The sequence below is a fragment of the Ammospiza nelsoni genome, chromosome 11, assembly GCF_027579445.1.
Source record: "Ammospiza nelsoni isolate bAmmNel1 chromosome 11, bAmmNel1.pri, whole genome shotgun sequence".
NCBI classification, from domain to species: domain Eukaryota; kingdom Metazoa; phylum Chordata; class Aves; order Passeriformes; family Passerellidae; genus Ammospiza; species Ammospiza nelsoni.
The window spans coordinates 19302453-19317620 of record NC_080643.1 but is presented as its reverse complement, the minus strand read 5'-3'; the positions used below and the strand labels follow the sequence as shown (position 1 = coordinate 19317620).

Here is a 15168-nt window from a genome sequence, read left to right as displayed (position 1 = left end):
TCTGCGGCGAGGATGCGGCGAACACCGGCCTGTGCGATCCTGCGCCCGGGCAGCGACCGAGGGCTCCGCAGCACCACGGGACCGGGACCGCGTGTGGGCCGGCACGGCACGGCCCGGGGTGGTGGCACCGCCACACACTGGGGACCTGCGGCCCGAACGGGTGTGCCGGGGCAGCGACCGGGCCCGGGGCAGCGACCGATCCCCGCTCGGTGCTGCCGGCCCGGGTGTGCCGGGGCAGCGATCCCTGCACGGAGCCGTCACAGCCCGGCCGCGGGCGGGGCCGGGCCGGGCAGGCAGGGGCGGTCCCGGAGCGGATCCGGCGCGGTCCCGGGGCCAGGCGGGGCGGGCCGGGCAGGGGCGGTCCCGGAGCAGATCCGGGCGGAGCGGGGCGGTCCCGGCGCGGTAACGGGGCCGGGCAGGGGCGGTCCCGGTGCGGGGCCGCGGCGGGCGCTGGGCTGCGCAGAGCCGGCTGCCCTCGGCCGCAGCGCGCCCCGCCATGCCCGGAGTGGCCGCGCTGGGCGCCGGCCCCGACCCCGAGGAGAGCTACGACTTCCTCTTCAAGCTGGTGCTGATCGGCGACGCCAGCGTGGGCAAGACCTGCCTGGTGCAGCGCTTCAAGACCGGGGCCTTCTCCGAGCGCCAGGGCAGCACCATCGGCGTGGACTTCACCATGAAGAGCCTGGAGATCCAGGGCAAGCGGGTGAAGGTGAGGGCGCTGGGCCCGCGGGGTCCGGGCGGCACCGAGCGCGCCCAGGGCCGGGCCGGGCCGGGCCGGGCCGGTTCCGCCCAGAGCCCGGCCGCGGCAGCCGCAGCCGCAGCGCTCTCTGCTCAGGCTCCTTTCTAGGGTGTTTTCAAGGCAGAAGAAAGCTCAGCTGGGCTGCCGTGTTTTCAGAAAGGGATGTGGAACTGGCAGATTGAGAGAAGGTTCTTAAATTAGGCATGCTGTTATCTTAAGACACTGTTTACAGGGTGTCACAGGAAGTGCCGGTTTCACGGTTCTTCAATAAACTCTAAATTTGACATCTGCTTTTTTTCTTTTTTTTCTTTTTTTTTCCTTTTTTTTCCTTTTTTTTTTTTTTTTTTTTTGGTTATGCTGGAGGAAATCAGCTGGTTGTTAGGGCTAGAAAGAGCTCAGGACAGGTATCCCATGGATCTATCCTCAGATTCTCAGTAGCACAGATTTCTGCAACTGTTTTCACCCTCTGAGCGCAGGAGTGAACAGTGGGGAGAAAATGTTTAAAGCATTTAGGGTTTATAGTAGATAAACTATATAAATAGGTTATATAGTTTTTAGTGAAAGTTATGAATATAGTAGATTAGTCCCTTCACCATCCCCTCCAGAATGGGGTTCTGCAGCTATCCTTATCCCCAGTAGGACTAAAAGGCATTTAATTCAGTCACTGCCTGGAGGAAGATGACGGAATTGTAAAGCTTTTGGTGACACACAAATGCAGTGATGCGGTGAAGTTTTGGCCTGTGTTTACCAAAGTAGGTGTCAAAGTCCTCTGTTGGTTTTTTTCATGTAAATTATCTTTGAGTATTAAGGTGAGAAAATTGCAGAAAACAGAAATGAAGGCATTTTTAAGGAAAAGAGAGGGATTAGCAGTGGCCATGCCCTGCAGCAGTGTTTATTTCCTTGTTAGTGTCACACCTTTCCCTGTCACACCTGCCTGGGGGGCTGAAGAACAAACTCAGGTTTTCTGTTTGAGCTGGCCGTGCCTCTCCCACCCTTCCTGGCAATGAGGAGTGGGGCTTCTCCTTTAAGGTGGAAATCTGCCTCTGTTTAAATGCCGGGCGTACAGAGAGTGACAATTGTGTCTGTTCCTGGTGCCAGGCACTGCAGGAGTGCCCCAGGAACCCAGCCAGAACTTCCCAGGTGTGCATTTTCATATTGTCACTGCTTACACATGGTATTTCAGTATTAGCAGCCTGGCTGTAACAAATCCTCAATTATTTCTAAGTGTTTTACCAAAAACAAGGCAGGAAGTTCAAGGTCTTGAAGCTTTGTTTGGGCTGTTCTGCCCTTCCACTTAGAAAAAAATGAGGAATGCAGATATTGAAGAAGAGTATTTTAAGTGTTACTTTAGGGAAATTAATCCAACATTTGCTGATTGACCTTACAGATACTTTTGTCAGCTGCTGGGTCAGGGACACAGCCTGAAAATGAAAGCATTTGCTTGGGGGGGGTTTTGTTTGGTCAGTTAAGATGTGGGGTGTGTGTGAGGTTTAAATCAGAGTTTTCCAGTTGGATTGAGATTTCAGAGCAGCCCATCTAACCTGGGTTAGCTTTGCTCAGCCTGCTTTTGGAATCAGGAAATAAAGAAGCATTTCCTTGCGCTTTTTTGAGCTCCCTTCCACAATCTGCTTGCACTTCTTGCCTCACAAAAACAGGCCAGGTAATTGTCTGCTGCTTTGGTTTCCTTAGGGGTTTATGCTGCTTCAGACAGTAATTGTTTTCTATTTAGCAAATGGTGCAGGAATGAGATAATTCCTGTTGTTGTAATGTTTTAGAGGCTCATCTTAAGAAATTCCTTCAAAACAAAGTGTCTACAAAAACTTGTCCCCCCTCCCCAGTGGCCTGAACTTCATTTTTAGTCTGGCTAAGGGTAGCACTGCAACCCAACACTTATTTTGAGATTGAAACAAACAATTTAGGTTAAATGTGCCTCTCTTCAAACTTCAGATGTTCCTGTCACAGTTACATAACATTTCTGAAACATTTGGAACCCAAGGATTTTAGGTCTCGCTTTCTTTTGATGTGGAGTGTTGGTTTGTTTTTGTTTGTTTTGGTTTTTTTTTTTTTTTTGTTTTTTTTTTTGATAAGGGAAAAGATGCCTGTTGGAATACTGAAGATTAAGGTGCTGCAAATAACTTTTTTTTTTAATTATTTATGAAACTTGAGGCTTTCCTTGCACCTTGCAGCTGTTTTCTTTCAAGTGTCTCACGTGGAGTTCCACACAGTGCTGGAGCTGACTAAACTTCATATAGAAAGAGATCAGCTTTGTGAAATGTCTGCAGGCTGTCTTCATTTACAGAAATGTTCCAGTACATGCTGTTTGAAATTGTGGCATAGTGCTTTCTCTAAAAGCAGATTTCTCTGAATCCTAGAGTGCAGACTGTAGTGCCTAAAAGTTGGTCTTGTTAATCACTTAATGCATAGTGATTAAAGTCCTATTGATAAAATAATTACTTGTTCTTTGAGTGGTAGAAAAAATCTGGCAAACAGAACAAAAACGTTTTATAACTGTTATGTCACTGTAAGAAAAGATATTTATAAAATGCTGGAACCAACATTTTACATAATGATAGGCAAGGACATTCCTAAGTCCAAGTCCATAAATCATGTTTAGTAATAACAAAAGTATTTTTCTTTTGATGAATTACCTCCTGTGAGCTAATTAATTGCCTATAATGCCTACTTTATGCTGTCAGTTCATAGTGTTTTACATAAAGTGTTTTTTCCTCTATCCCACAGTTTTTCTCCCTCAGTATAACTTTCAGAAAGTAGCAGGAGAGAAGAACAGTTGCGAACATGTTCCTTTTACAGCAAATCTTTCTTTATTTGAAGAGGTATTTAAATGGAGAAATACCATTGCACTTTTTCATTTACAGGCTTTTTCAGCTCATAAGTTACCAAGATTATTTGTTTTGATTCAGGCCTCATGGCTGTGAACTGCATCCCTTTCAGAATGGCCCAAAATATATTTTCTGTCGTGATCTGGCCAAATTGCCACTAATACAGATTTGTGTCAACAATTGTCAAGTGTCCTGTATCCTGACTGGGGATTTAATAACTTAGCTGCACAGATAAAAGCAGAGGTATTGGAAGCAATATTCTTTGATATCCAGAGGAAAATGTAGCTCTCTGTCAACTCCTTTCACACTCATAACCTGCATTCCCAAAAAAGAGGGATTCCTCATTCTCTGAAAATAGTGTAGGGAAACATTTGAATGGTGCAGTTTATCCTCCCTGCTCTATGAATATCACTTTAAATTGAAATACAGTGCCACAGAGATGTTGCTTTTGGCAGAAACTGCCTGGATTAAGTTGCAAGGCTGTTTCAGTAAATGTTTTTAGGAGCAAGTGTTGTGATTTGCCAGCCTACAGGAATATATGTTTTTGTTTGCCATTTGAGATGACAGGACTCAGACACAGCTGGTTAAGAGTCATTTAGCACAGTCTTTAGATCCAGTTTCACTGCTGGGAAATTTTATGGAATTTAGCTGCAAAAGTGACATTTCTATTTTTGCAAAGGAAGGTGTCAGCTGGAGGATGCACTTTGTCATTATTTATGCTGCTCCACAAGCACAAACACACCTGAACTGTGCTACTTTAGAAGAATCAGGAAAGTACTTAATAAATTATGTAGGAAGTAAGGGAGGGAGAAATTATTTACTGTGTCTTGGGGCCATCTGTTAAGCATTAACCTTTGATAAAGAATACGTTGATCAATGCAGAAGCAGCCACATTGGCCACATTTGATAATGGCCATTTACTGTGCTCAACCTGCCACTCACATCCTCAGCATTTTCTCTGTCCCTGTAGTTCAAAATCTGCTTTCTGTAAGCCTGAGCAGAGACATCCCAGGATGATCTTCCAGGGAACCTCCATGAATTTTACCACCTTCTCTTTTCCTCTTACATCCAGCTGAAACACTCCTTGTCCCAGAATTTTTCTGGGGTCTCTCACTGTCCCTTGTGTGCCACCATGAGGAGTGTGGCTGTCCAAAAAGTTCCAAGCTGAGAGGAGATCAAAACAACCAGCTTTGCGAGTAAATGAGTATTCAGTGGTGAAACAATTAACATTTGTGAGTAATTGAGTATTCAGTAGGTGAAACAATTAGTGAAACAATGACAAAGGTGGCTCCTTTATTCTGCCGTATTCCTTCTGCACAAGGAGTATTTATTCCCTGCTCTCTTCTGTTCCTAGCAGTGGTCCCCCTGCCACCAATCTCTGATTTCATAGGTGTTTCTAATTAGTAGTTTCAAATGAGTTTAGCACAATTCTCCAGCAATCCCAGCTTCTCTCACACCAAAGGAGTTGCCAAAGTAATTACAAAATCAGGAACAGCTTTAAAAGGTTACTGAGTGACAGACGTGGCTGCCATCATGTTATTTACAAAGCTGAAGCATTTAAATTAACCATAAGAAATTAAATATTAAGTATTATTATCAAGTAATAATTAAACATTATTAATTAGTGGTATTAATTATTACTAAAATATTAAATTGTATTAATTACATTTTATTTATTTTAATAAATAATATAAAAATAATTATGATGTCATTTACAACATACATCATACACTGGTACAATACAAAAGAATACATGAGCATATCTTTATTATTAACCTGTGGCTAGTACAGTTCTTTTGGTATTTAACTTTTAACTTAAACTGAGGGACTTAGGAATGAGAAATACTATGACTACTTTTTTTTTTTTCAAAGAGTTTTCAGTTGTTATTTTTTATCAAGAGTTATGTGCTTGTAAATATAGTTTAACAGAAATACTATATAAAACTTTTTCTGTGCACAAGCTGGTTAAGGTTATAGTTGTGACTGGTATTTTTTATAGTTGTCATGGTTCTTTTTCAGTAGAATTCTGTGAAATTTATCTCTGTAGATATGCTGGAGAAAATAGTGTTTACTTAGGATCAGAACTGGTATTTTTGTAATTACTTAAATTATATTTTTAACCACGTATCAGACTGATTAATGTTGCATGAAAATATTTTTCTTAGAATTTTCTAAAGATGCTGTCGAGCAAACTAGCCGTATTTTTCCTTTAGAAATACAATTTGCTTTATATTAAGTGATCTGGTTCGTAATACCTCCTTGCTGTGTCTATAGTGTGTGTTCTTAATGCCAGAAGACATTATTCAAATTACAAACAATGTGCCCAGACAAGGTTTTCAAGCTTCCAAACTGGAGGGGGGGTTGTTCTTAGCTCAGTCACTCTGCACTTTTATTTACACCACAGGAAAAGTGTAAGCCAAAACAATTTTATTTCTTAATTCAAGTGTTTCCAATTTGTCTGTGTGCACAGAATCCCTCGGGCCCTTCCCAAGAGTTGGGTAATCATCTTTAGCCTTTTCTAGCACTTGACCTAATCAGGTGCTGAGATTTAACCAGCACAAAGGGCAGGTGGGAGACCTGAGTGCAGAGATCACCATAAACCTGCCCCCAGTTTCCTGCTCCTTGCTAATTGCTGCTGCCTGCTCTGCACCATTATCTGTTTCATTAATAATCATTTGCTTTGGGCTTTTCTGAGTCCATTACAGTCCTTCCCCTGCCCTGAGAGTTCCTTTTTGCTGGGGTTGATTCCCTCTCAGCTGCACATATATCAGCTGGATCTGAGTGCTTGCTTAGCACAGGAAATTGAGATCTTATCAGCACAGCCTTTTCCAGGGGGAAGTTTGCTGCTCAGAAATGCAGCACGGTCAGAAGATACACAGAAAACACTGCTGTGCAAAAGAAATAAAAGGAAAAATGGTTCCATATTGTTTGGTATAAAATAGCTCTGGCACATTGTGTTAAGTTGTTGACAACCTTCAGAATAAGGAGATTCAGAGGGAGGGGAAACCATAAATAAAAAGTCCATGCCATGGGAGGATTCAAAACCCCAGCAGTATTTGCTTATGTCCTGATTCAGTGGAGATGCAGAATACAAGAAATGGCACAAAAAGACAGGCAGTGGTCTCCCATTTATCAGCTGGGGATAGAGAAGTGAAGGTGCAGCAGAACATAAATCTATAGCAGGAAGTTCTTTCATTTCAGTGTGACTGTATATTGAAGCCAAGAGCTTTGGAAGATTCAGAAAGGATTAGAGATTTATACTGAGGATGAGGGCATCCACAGTTACTTTGGATTAGAAGATCCTGGAATATAAGCCATCATGTTCCAGGACATCAGACAACCTATAAAACAATGGGATTTATGAAGAACTTCCCTATGAGCAGCATGCTGTTTTTGTCCACTCTGAATTATTTCGTTTCTTCCTCTGGGACATCTTGTACTGGGAACTCCAACTCTGATACCAAACTCATAATTCTTATGCTGCTGGATTTAGGCAAAAGTATTTAACCAATAATTTCTTCCTGCCCAGTTGTAATGTGTGTTTTACCACCCAGAAAAGGGCAGGTGATGACACTGAAAGAACCTTCACTGACTTTGTTGGGACCTAGGATTGCTGGCACTTTGTTGACACACTCTTTTATCTATATTCCTTTCATTGTCTGATATTTCCTTCTAAAGCAGCCTCAGTGCTCTCAGATTATGTGACCACATCCTGCTCCCTTTGTTCCTGCCCTGCACAACTGGCAGAGCCACAGAAGGTGTGGTGGCCAAAACCCGTGTGCAGTGTCAGTGACACGGCAGGTGACCTTGGCTGCAGGCTGGCACCCCGTTCTGCTGCCAAGGGTGGCAAAGGGCTGGGGCTGGGCATACCAGAGAGCTCCAAAATCTGCCAGGAAACCAGGGTCCCAAGTGATGCAGGGACAAACTCTGAGCAGCCAAGTTCTCAGCATAGATTATATATATATATATATGTATGTATATATATATGTGTAATTATATATATATATATATAAATGTAGTTATTGTATATATGTCTGTATCAAGGTTCTCAAGCATATGTTCTCATCCTTACATCATGTACAAGAGGCTAGATGAACACAGGGCTAGAATGCATTGCACAGACAGGAGATTTGGATCAAGGCTCTTGGATCAAGTCCTGTCCCTTGGCTGAGGAGAGCAGCTGCCTTGTGTCACTGTGTGTCACTGTAGCAATGTATCTGAGCCACTCAGACTGCAGTGTGCACCAGCCATCCCCCTTGTAACTGTTACCAGAATTTTCTTAGGGCCCTCTAGAATTCATCAAGGTTACTAGGACATAAACTGTGCTAAAATAGTAGTGAAGAAGCTAAGAAACTGAATTCCAAGACCACAAGAAAGAGCAGAGAGCTGTGAGCCACCTGGGCTGTGACCAGTCCCATCTTCTGAGAGGTGCATGCAGAACATGTGGACAGGCAAAGGCACTGACAGGAAATGTGTGATCAGTGTGTGCAGCAGGGTTAGTGCATAAAGCAAACAATACATGGCTTCTGCTTAATCATAGTGGTCACTTGTCCAGGAGTGCTGAGTTCTCGTGTCCCTGTGTGTCCTTGTGTGTGTGGTTATTAATTATTGTGGGGTTGTGAGGGTCCCCAGGACGAGGTGAGAGACGAATCCGACTCCATATTTCTTAGAAGGCTGATATTCTATTCTATTCTATTCTATTCTATTCTATTCTATTCTATTCTATTCTATTCTATTCTATTCTATTCTATTCTATTCCTGCACTAAGGAAAGAGAAAGGAGACATCAGAAGGCTGGCAAAGAATGATAATAAAATCCCCTGACAGACCAGAGTCCTGACACAGCTGGACTGGGATTGGTCATTAATTAAAAACAATTCACATGGGACGAATCAAAGATGCACCTGTTGGTAAAGCAACCTCCAAACCACATTCCAAGCAATCAGATCATTATTGTTCACATTTCTGAGGGTTCTCAGGAGAAAAGTCCTGGCAAAGGGATTTTTCATAAAATATGACAGTGACACGTGTGCTCTGTGTGACCCTGCTGTGTCCCCCAGCTGCAGATCTGGGACACGGCGGGCCAGGAGCAGTTCAGGGTGTCACTCTGTGTACCTGTGTGTCCCTGTCTGTCCCTATGTGGCACTGTATGTCCTGTCTGACCCTGCTGTGTCCCCCAGCTGCAGATCTGGGACACGGCGGGCCAGGAGCGGTTCAGGACCATCACGCAGAGTTATTACCGCAGCGCCAACGGGGCCATCCTGGCCTACGACATCAGCAAGAGGGGCTCCTTCCTGTCCATCCCTCGCTGGATCGAGGATGTCAGGAAGTATGCTGGCTCCAACATCGTGCAGCTGCTCATCGGTGAGTTGGGAATGCCCCTGCTTGTGCAGTGTGGCCTCAGGTTTTGGCTCTGCTTGGATTGAGGTGTGTGCAATAACCCGACTGGAAATTTTACCAAAGGAGCTGATTCACTGGAGCAGGGGTGTTTGCTTTGCTTGACTTCTTTGAATCCTTTGCATCTCATTTTATGGAGAACTGGGATGCCCAGGATTTCCCAGTTCTGAAGCACAGCTCCTGTGGACTTCCCTTCCCTTCCCTTCCCTTCCCTTCCCTTCCCTTCCCTTCCCTTCCCTTCCCTTCCCTTCCCTTCCCTTCCCTTCCCTTCCCTTCCCTTCCCTTCCCTTCCCTTCCCTTCCCATGTGTTTTGGTGAGTTGGAGCTCACACCCACTTGAGCAGACAGGGAATTTTGGAAGGACTTTGGGGCAATCAGAGTTTGTCAGTTCTTTGCTAGAAGTTCTGCTTTCAAGCCCAAAAAGTTTTGGGCTGAGTTTTGGACTCAGATGTGGCTCTTGGGGCCTGTAGAGCTGCTAATACAAGAGCGGAACCAATCTGGATTTCCCTAGGAATCAGCAGACAGCTGCTGTTTTCACAGAATGGTTTTAACTTCAATTTCTAGCCTGTTCCCTTCTGTTAGGGTCTACAGGCACCACTCTTTGGTTACTTTTCCTGTTCTTTATGGGTAACACAGAAATAGATGTTGGAAAGGGCTGGGGAGGTTGTCCAGTCCAGGCTCCTGCTCACAGAGTCAGGCTGGTCAGGGCCTTTTCAGTCACATTTTGAAAAATCTACAGAATGGAAATTCTTCATCTTCCTTGGGCAGCCAAGCCCCTCCTGCCAAGCCCTTCCTGTGGCACAAACAAGTAGATACAAATCCCTGTGTTGTTCCCTTTCCCTCCAGGAAACAAGTCTGACCTAAGTGACCTTAGAGAGGTTCAGCTGGAGGAAGCCCAGAGCCTGGCTGAACGCTATGACAACATCATCTGTGCCATAGAGACCTCAGCAAAGGACTCCAGCAACGTGGAGGAGGCCTTTGTGAAGATGGCCACCGAGCTGATGATGAGGCATGGAGGGCCCATGTTCAGTGAGAAGAACACTGACAGCATCAAGCTTGACAGCAAAGACGTTGTGGAAGGCTGGGGGTGTGGTTGCTGATAAGAGCTAGCTGATATCCCTAACTTTACTGGAGTTTAGATGGTGCTTCACCCTAATGCTGAGTAGCATGGTAGCCATATTCTCCTCCTCCTCCTGTGAAACCAGCAATTTTGTAGAAGTTAGACACAATCCTGTTTGCTTTAGTGTCTTATTTTTTAAAAGGGACTTTGGAGAGGTGGTCCTAAAAGTCAAACCCTCTGAAAAACCTACTTAACATTTGTCCCCACGGTTTTATTTTCTGTAACCTTCATACAAGGTACAAAAATGGAGGAAATTACTTTGAACTTGGTGTTTTGGGGTGGGAACACATTTGGCTGGGGAAGAGACTGATGCAAACCCAAAGGTCTGAGCATTTAGCATGGCACTGTGGCAAAGGAGGTCACTTTTGGAGCAGGCAGTCTTTACAGTGTCTCTGCAAATGCTCAGCACTCCAGCAGTGACCAGGCAGTGTCAGTGTCTGATAATGGTATTTCAAGGGCTAGAACAGCCAAGATTTTGATTTCAGGACCAAATAGCAGTCTATGGATTGCTAGCTGCTGTTGGAGCAGGCCCAGGTGGGGGAGCTTCTCTCGGGTTTTGTCACCATTTGAAGTTTTAACAGAAAGCAAAGCCAGCCTGAGCACTGTCACTGGAGCAGGGGGGTGATTTAAAGCAGCCTTGAGGAGAGGGAAGATGCATTTCATTTGCCTGTTGTTTGCACAGTGGTAGCTCCTCTTTCCAGGTGGAAGCATCACTGAGATTTTGCCCTCAGGTCTCATCATTTCATTCCACAACTCAAGCCCTGCACCATGGAAACAGGAGCTGGAGAAGCCCTGACCTGGCTGTAGCCAGGATCTCCTGCCATGCACCTGATGGTCAAACACAGGGTTCATTCTGTCAGGCATTTGGTGTTACATCACCAGAGTGCATCAGTGGCATAAGTGAATTTGATTTTTTTTATTGGTTTTGTTTTTTAAACCATCTCTTTAAATACTGCATGGGCATATAATGGGAAAGAAGACCTCAGAATAGCTGAGAACTGCATGAGTGCAGAGAGACCAGTGTCTTTTTGAGTGATTCCCTCCCAGCTTTGTACCCAAATGTTCCCCTCTCCCTATCACAAGTTACCACTTGCTTTTCATTTCTCTAGAACACTCAGCAGGAAAAATCTTTCATAGTGGATCAAAAGTCTACATAAAATAGAACAAATTTCATAATGCTGTTCTTTCAGCTGCAGCTCTGTAGAGTCCCTTGTAGATGTAGCTGAGGTACTGATGGATTCCTCTGCAGTTTCACTCTCAGGCACCTTACAAAAGTGGATTTGCAAAGAGAGCAGGAGCAGCAATATTTTTAAACTCTGCAGAGGTGTTCAGGTATGGCAAGGGAATTTTGCAATCCTGATAATTGGAAGGAGTCACTTTCAAGAAGCACCATTTGAAGGGAATGTCTTGTCTCTTTGAAAAATCCAGGTCAGAAAGGACTTGAATTGTTTTGCTGTGAGGGCTGCACCAGTTCAGTCATCCAGCATATCCAGTGTCATGAAAACTAGGAAGATTTAGGAAAGGGCTAAAGGATACCAACTTTAATCCTATTCATCTTCCTGTAGCAAATATTGAACCAATCTCTGCTCTTACTGGTTTTTTAAACTGTGAGGTAGTTAACTGAGGAGTGACGTGTGCTTTGTAGCCTGTTTGCTTCTATCTAAGGGGTTAGTTTTTAAATTTTATAGCTGTGAGAATGAAAAGGCCTTAAATTTTTCCAACTAGTATAGTTTTCACAATTCTGGTATTTTCTGCAGAAGGGCAGGCTGAGCTGCAGTACTTGGTGGTGCTTTTGGATGGTTTTCCAGGATATTCCTGCTTCCAAAGACAGTAGGCAATAAATGCCCAGTTAGGCAGTTGGGAATTTCAAATTGGGAATGAGAACGGGAATTTTCTAAACCCTGGAGCTGTTGGTGTATTCCCTGTGTTTGCTCTCAGCAGAAGCTGTGAAGTCAGTCCAGGCTCAAACTGAGTGCTGGTGGCTGCTTTTGCTGCTGTGAGGCCCCTCAGGCACAGAATATTTGCAGACATTTGATTTTCTGTCATGACCCATTGCAGTTTGTACCTGCGGGTCGTGGCCCTGCAGTTCTGCTGGAGCTGGGACCCCCCAGCTGAGCTCAGCCCCACTTCCTGCAGCATCAGTGCCAAATTATTCACTGCTGAGAAAAACCCACTTGCATTTGAGAGCAGTATTGCTGCTTCTCAGACTGAAATCCATAGTTTACATAGCAACTCATCCTAAAACTGGAACAAGAAGCAAAATGAACATAAATCCTGCTTCCAGTGCAGCCAGTGAGTGATTGTGTTTTTACAGTAGATGAAGAACTGAGGAATTATTGATCCATTTTCTTCTTTTTGAGGTTTGTTTAGTGAATAAGTAGAATTAGACCAGGCACTACACTTTTCATTACAATTTGCCTGGATTTATCTCTTAAACTAGGCTTGAAGGGTGAGGCTCTGCCTGCAGGTCAGTCTGGTTCACTCAGAAAATGTGCAATACAGCAGCAGAGATTTGTTTGCTGTACTTTGAATGAAGGCACCAATTCCAATTCAATTTCAGTTTCCTGCAGAAAACTAGAACCATGGCTTTAAATCAGTTTTGTCTTTTAACTCTTGGCTCTTCTGTCTTGTAACAAGTGGAGTACAAGTTTGCATGCCCTCCTAACTGAACAAAAGAAATAGAAGAAGACTTGGTTTATTTTTAATTTTTTTTCAGAAGAAACCCAACGACCTGGTTTATTTTTTAGATTAGCAGCTGGTGGTGCTTGGGCTGTCAGTAGTCAAAGTTTATTTTCATTACCAAACCGTTCTTTTGTTCACTGCCCACCAGGCTGGGAGCTCCTTGACCAGAAATAAACAGAAAATGTGGAGATTTTCAGTGCTCTGCTGAAGGTTTTATCAAACCTGGAACTCTCACCCAGCCATGGAATTCAGGAATTAGGTTGGTTTAACTCCATTAATCCTATTGAAACCAAAAGGGTACCTGGGTGGAGAGGGTGAGGAGCAATAAACCTGTGATTTATGGGTGAAAAGCTGAGTTTCACCTCTGAGGGTACAAATGGGCACTGATGTACATCAAGTGAATAATTCAGTAGTGCTTGCTCAGAGTTCATAGCACCAACATTTGCCAGGAAATCTGTTTACTGCCAGTTGAACATTAACAAGGCTATGGTGCAGTAATTGCTTATAAGCAGAACCCCTTGGCTGATCATGTATTTGCATTAGTATTTATCATTTCTTTTTGGCAGGACCAAAGTGTGCAAAAATATTACAGAAGCACAGGAGGGGACATTGATCTCTGCCTTGTAGCACTTGGGAGTGGAATGCAGAGGCAGATACTGAAATGAAATCATCAGCAGAATGTGGTTCCCAGGAGCCTTTGTTACCCTTTGTATTGATTTTAAGCTCATTTTATCTCCAGTTTCTCGTCCAGTCCATCATCATGGATGGAACTTGTACAAATATTTATAATTACATCAATATAAAACCAAATGTCAGCCCAGAAACTTGCAAATGTTTGCTTTGCAAAGCAAAATTTGAGTAGAATGAGAATACTGAAGAACAGAGGAGAAGTCCTGATGATTTTCTTACTCTCACTGTACTGGCAAGCAAGTTTTTCAGGGGGAAAAATCCAAATGAAGCCCAGCTAAAACCACTAATAGCTCTCCTGTTAGCTAATGCTGATAGATTTCCAAGAACTTCACCAAAAGTGGAACTTTTGCTTTTTTTGGGTTTGGGGGATTGTCATATGTGAAAACAAGGGTTTGGGGGATTGTCCTTTGGACATGGCATGCAAACTTGTCCTGGAAACTTGAAGATATTTTTTACAAGTGAGCCAGGAGCTGAAAAGGTCCTGACCTTTAAAGAAGCAGAATTCACACAGCCAGAAAGCTGCAGGCAGAGGCCTCCCAGTGTCTTCAAAAGCATCTCGGTACCTTTGCAAATAAAGCACAAATCTTGTGTGGAAGTGGTTTTGCACTAAAGGGAAATAATTATCAGAGAAAAAAAATCATTAATGTGAAAGGCAGAGCATCTTGATTATTCTGCATTTTTCATGTTCATTTCCTAGTTCAATGCTGTGCATAAGTAAGATTTTTTTCCCTTTATAAATGATATTGAAATAGATAAAGTGTGAAAAGTAGTTTGATACTTGACAAAATAAATGCTTTCTTAGGAGAGTGATAATATTGATGAGGAGAATAACTTTGCTGAAAGGGTTTGGTGGTGCAGTGTCAGGGATTCCCCACAGAGTTGTGTTGGAATGATGTGAGACACAAAAACCATTCCCAAAACAGGGGAAGCCAGTGGGGGACACCAGACCCTGTCCTGCTTGCCAGAAAATACAGGCTGGTACAGAGCAGAAGGTGAATTTAGTTCTTTGTAACTGTTTTTAAAGATTTCTGTTTCAGATTTCTGCTGGGCAGATGTGCTCTGTGCTGTCAGGCAGATTTTCCCTCTCCTGTGCCTCACTCGCTGAGATCTGCCAGTGAAATCCCCACGAGTGCAGAGCAGGGAGCATACCAGCCAGTCTGGCTCACACACACCTCTGGGGGGGAAGGAAAAAATCTCTAATTCATATTGAATTCATTCACTGCATTCCAAAATTATTTGAGGGGTTTGGGTGATAACAGTGTTAAAATTGTTCTGCATTTTCTGGGACAAATCTGTTGCTTTTCAAGGTTTCTTCGAGAGATGCAGGCTGTACATTTCTAATCATCAGTAACTGTTTTGTTTTTAAACTTTCTTATCTCAATACTGACTAAATGATTTGGAATTTGAGGAGACAAGGGAGCAAGCTTGCATACTACAGTAATTTTTTATACTTTACCTTCATCTATTTATGAATTTATTATGAAAAGTATTTTTAAACATGAAACCTGCTTTTGTTGTGAATTTTAGCAAAGTAGTGGATACATTGTACTGTGTATCATTAAAAAAGGTTTAATTAAAGTAAACATTTGACAATTAATACCTTTTGTTGTTATTTTATGCATGTACCTTGTGGTATATGATCGGAAACAAAATCAATTTTAGGAAATGATGTATTCTATCCTAAGTGATGTATGGTCTACTTTTA

At 43.4% G+C, this 15168-nt stretch overlaps 1 protein-coding gene across 1 annotated transcript; it reads left to right on the top strand.

The window, feature by feature from the left end:
* The first annotated feature begins 496 nt into the window (after nucleotides 1-496).
* RAB43 (RAB43, member RAS oncogene family) lies at nucleotides 497-15060 on the top strand. Its single transcript, XM_059480470.1, has 3 exons — nucleotides 497-706; nucleotides 8756-8939; nucleotides 9818-15060. Exons 1-3 carry the CDS (start codon nucleotides 497-499, stop codon nucleotides 10069-10071), a joined length of 648 nt encoding a protein of 215 aa, XP_059336453.1. The 3' UTR covers nucleotides 10072-15060.
* The last annotated feature ends 108 nt before the right edge of the window (nucleotides 15061-15168 follow it).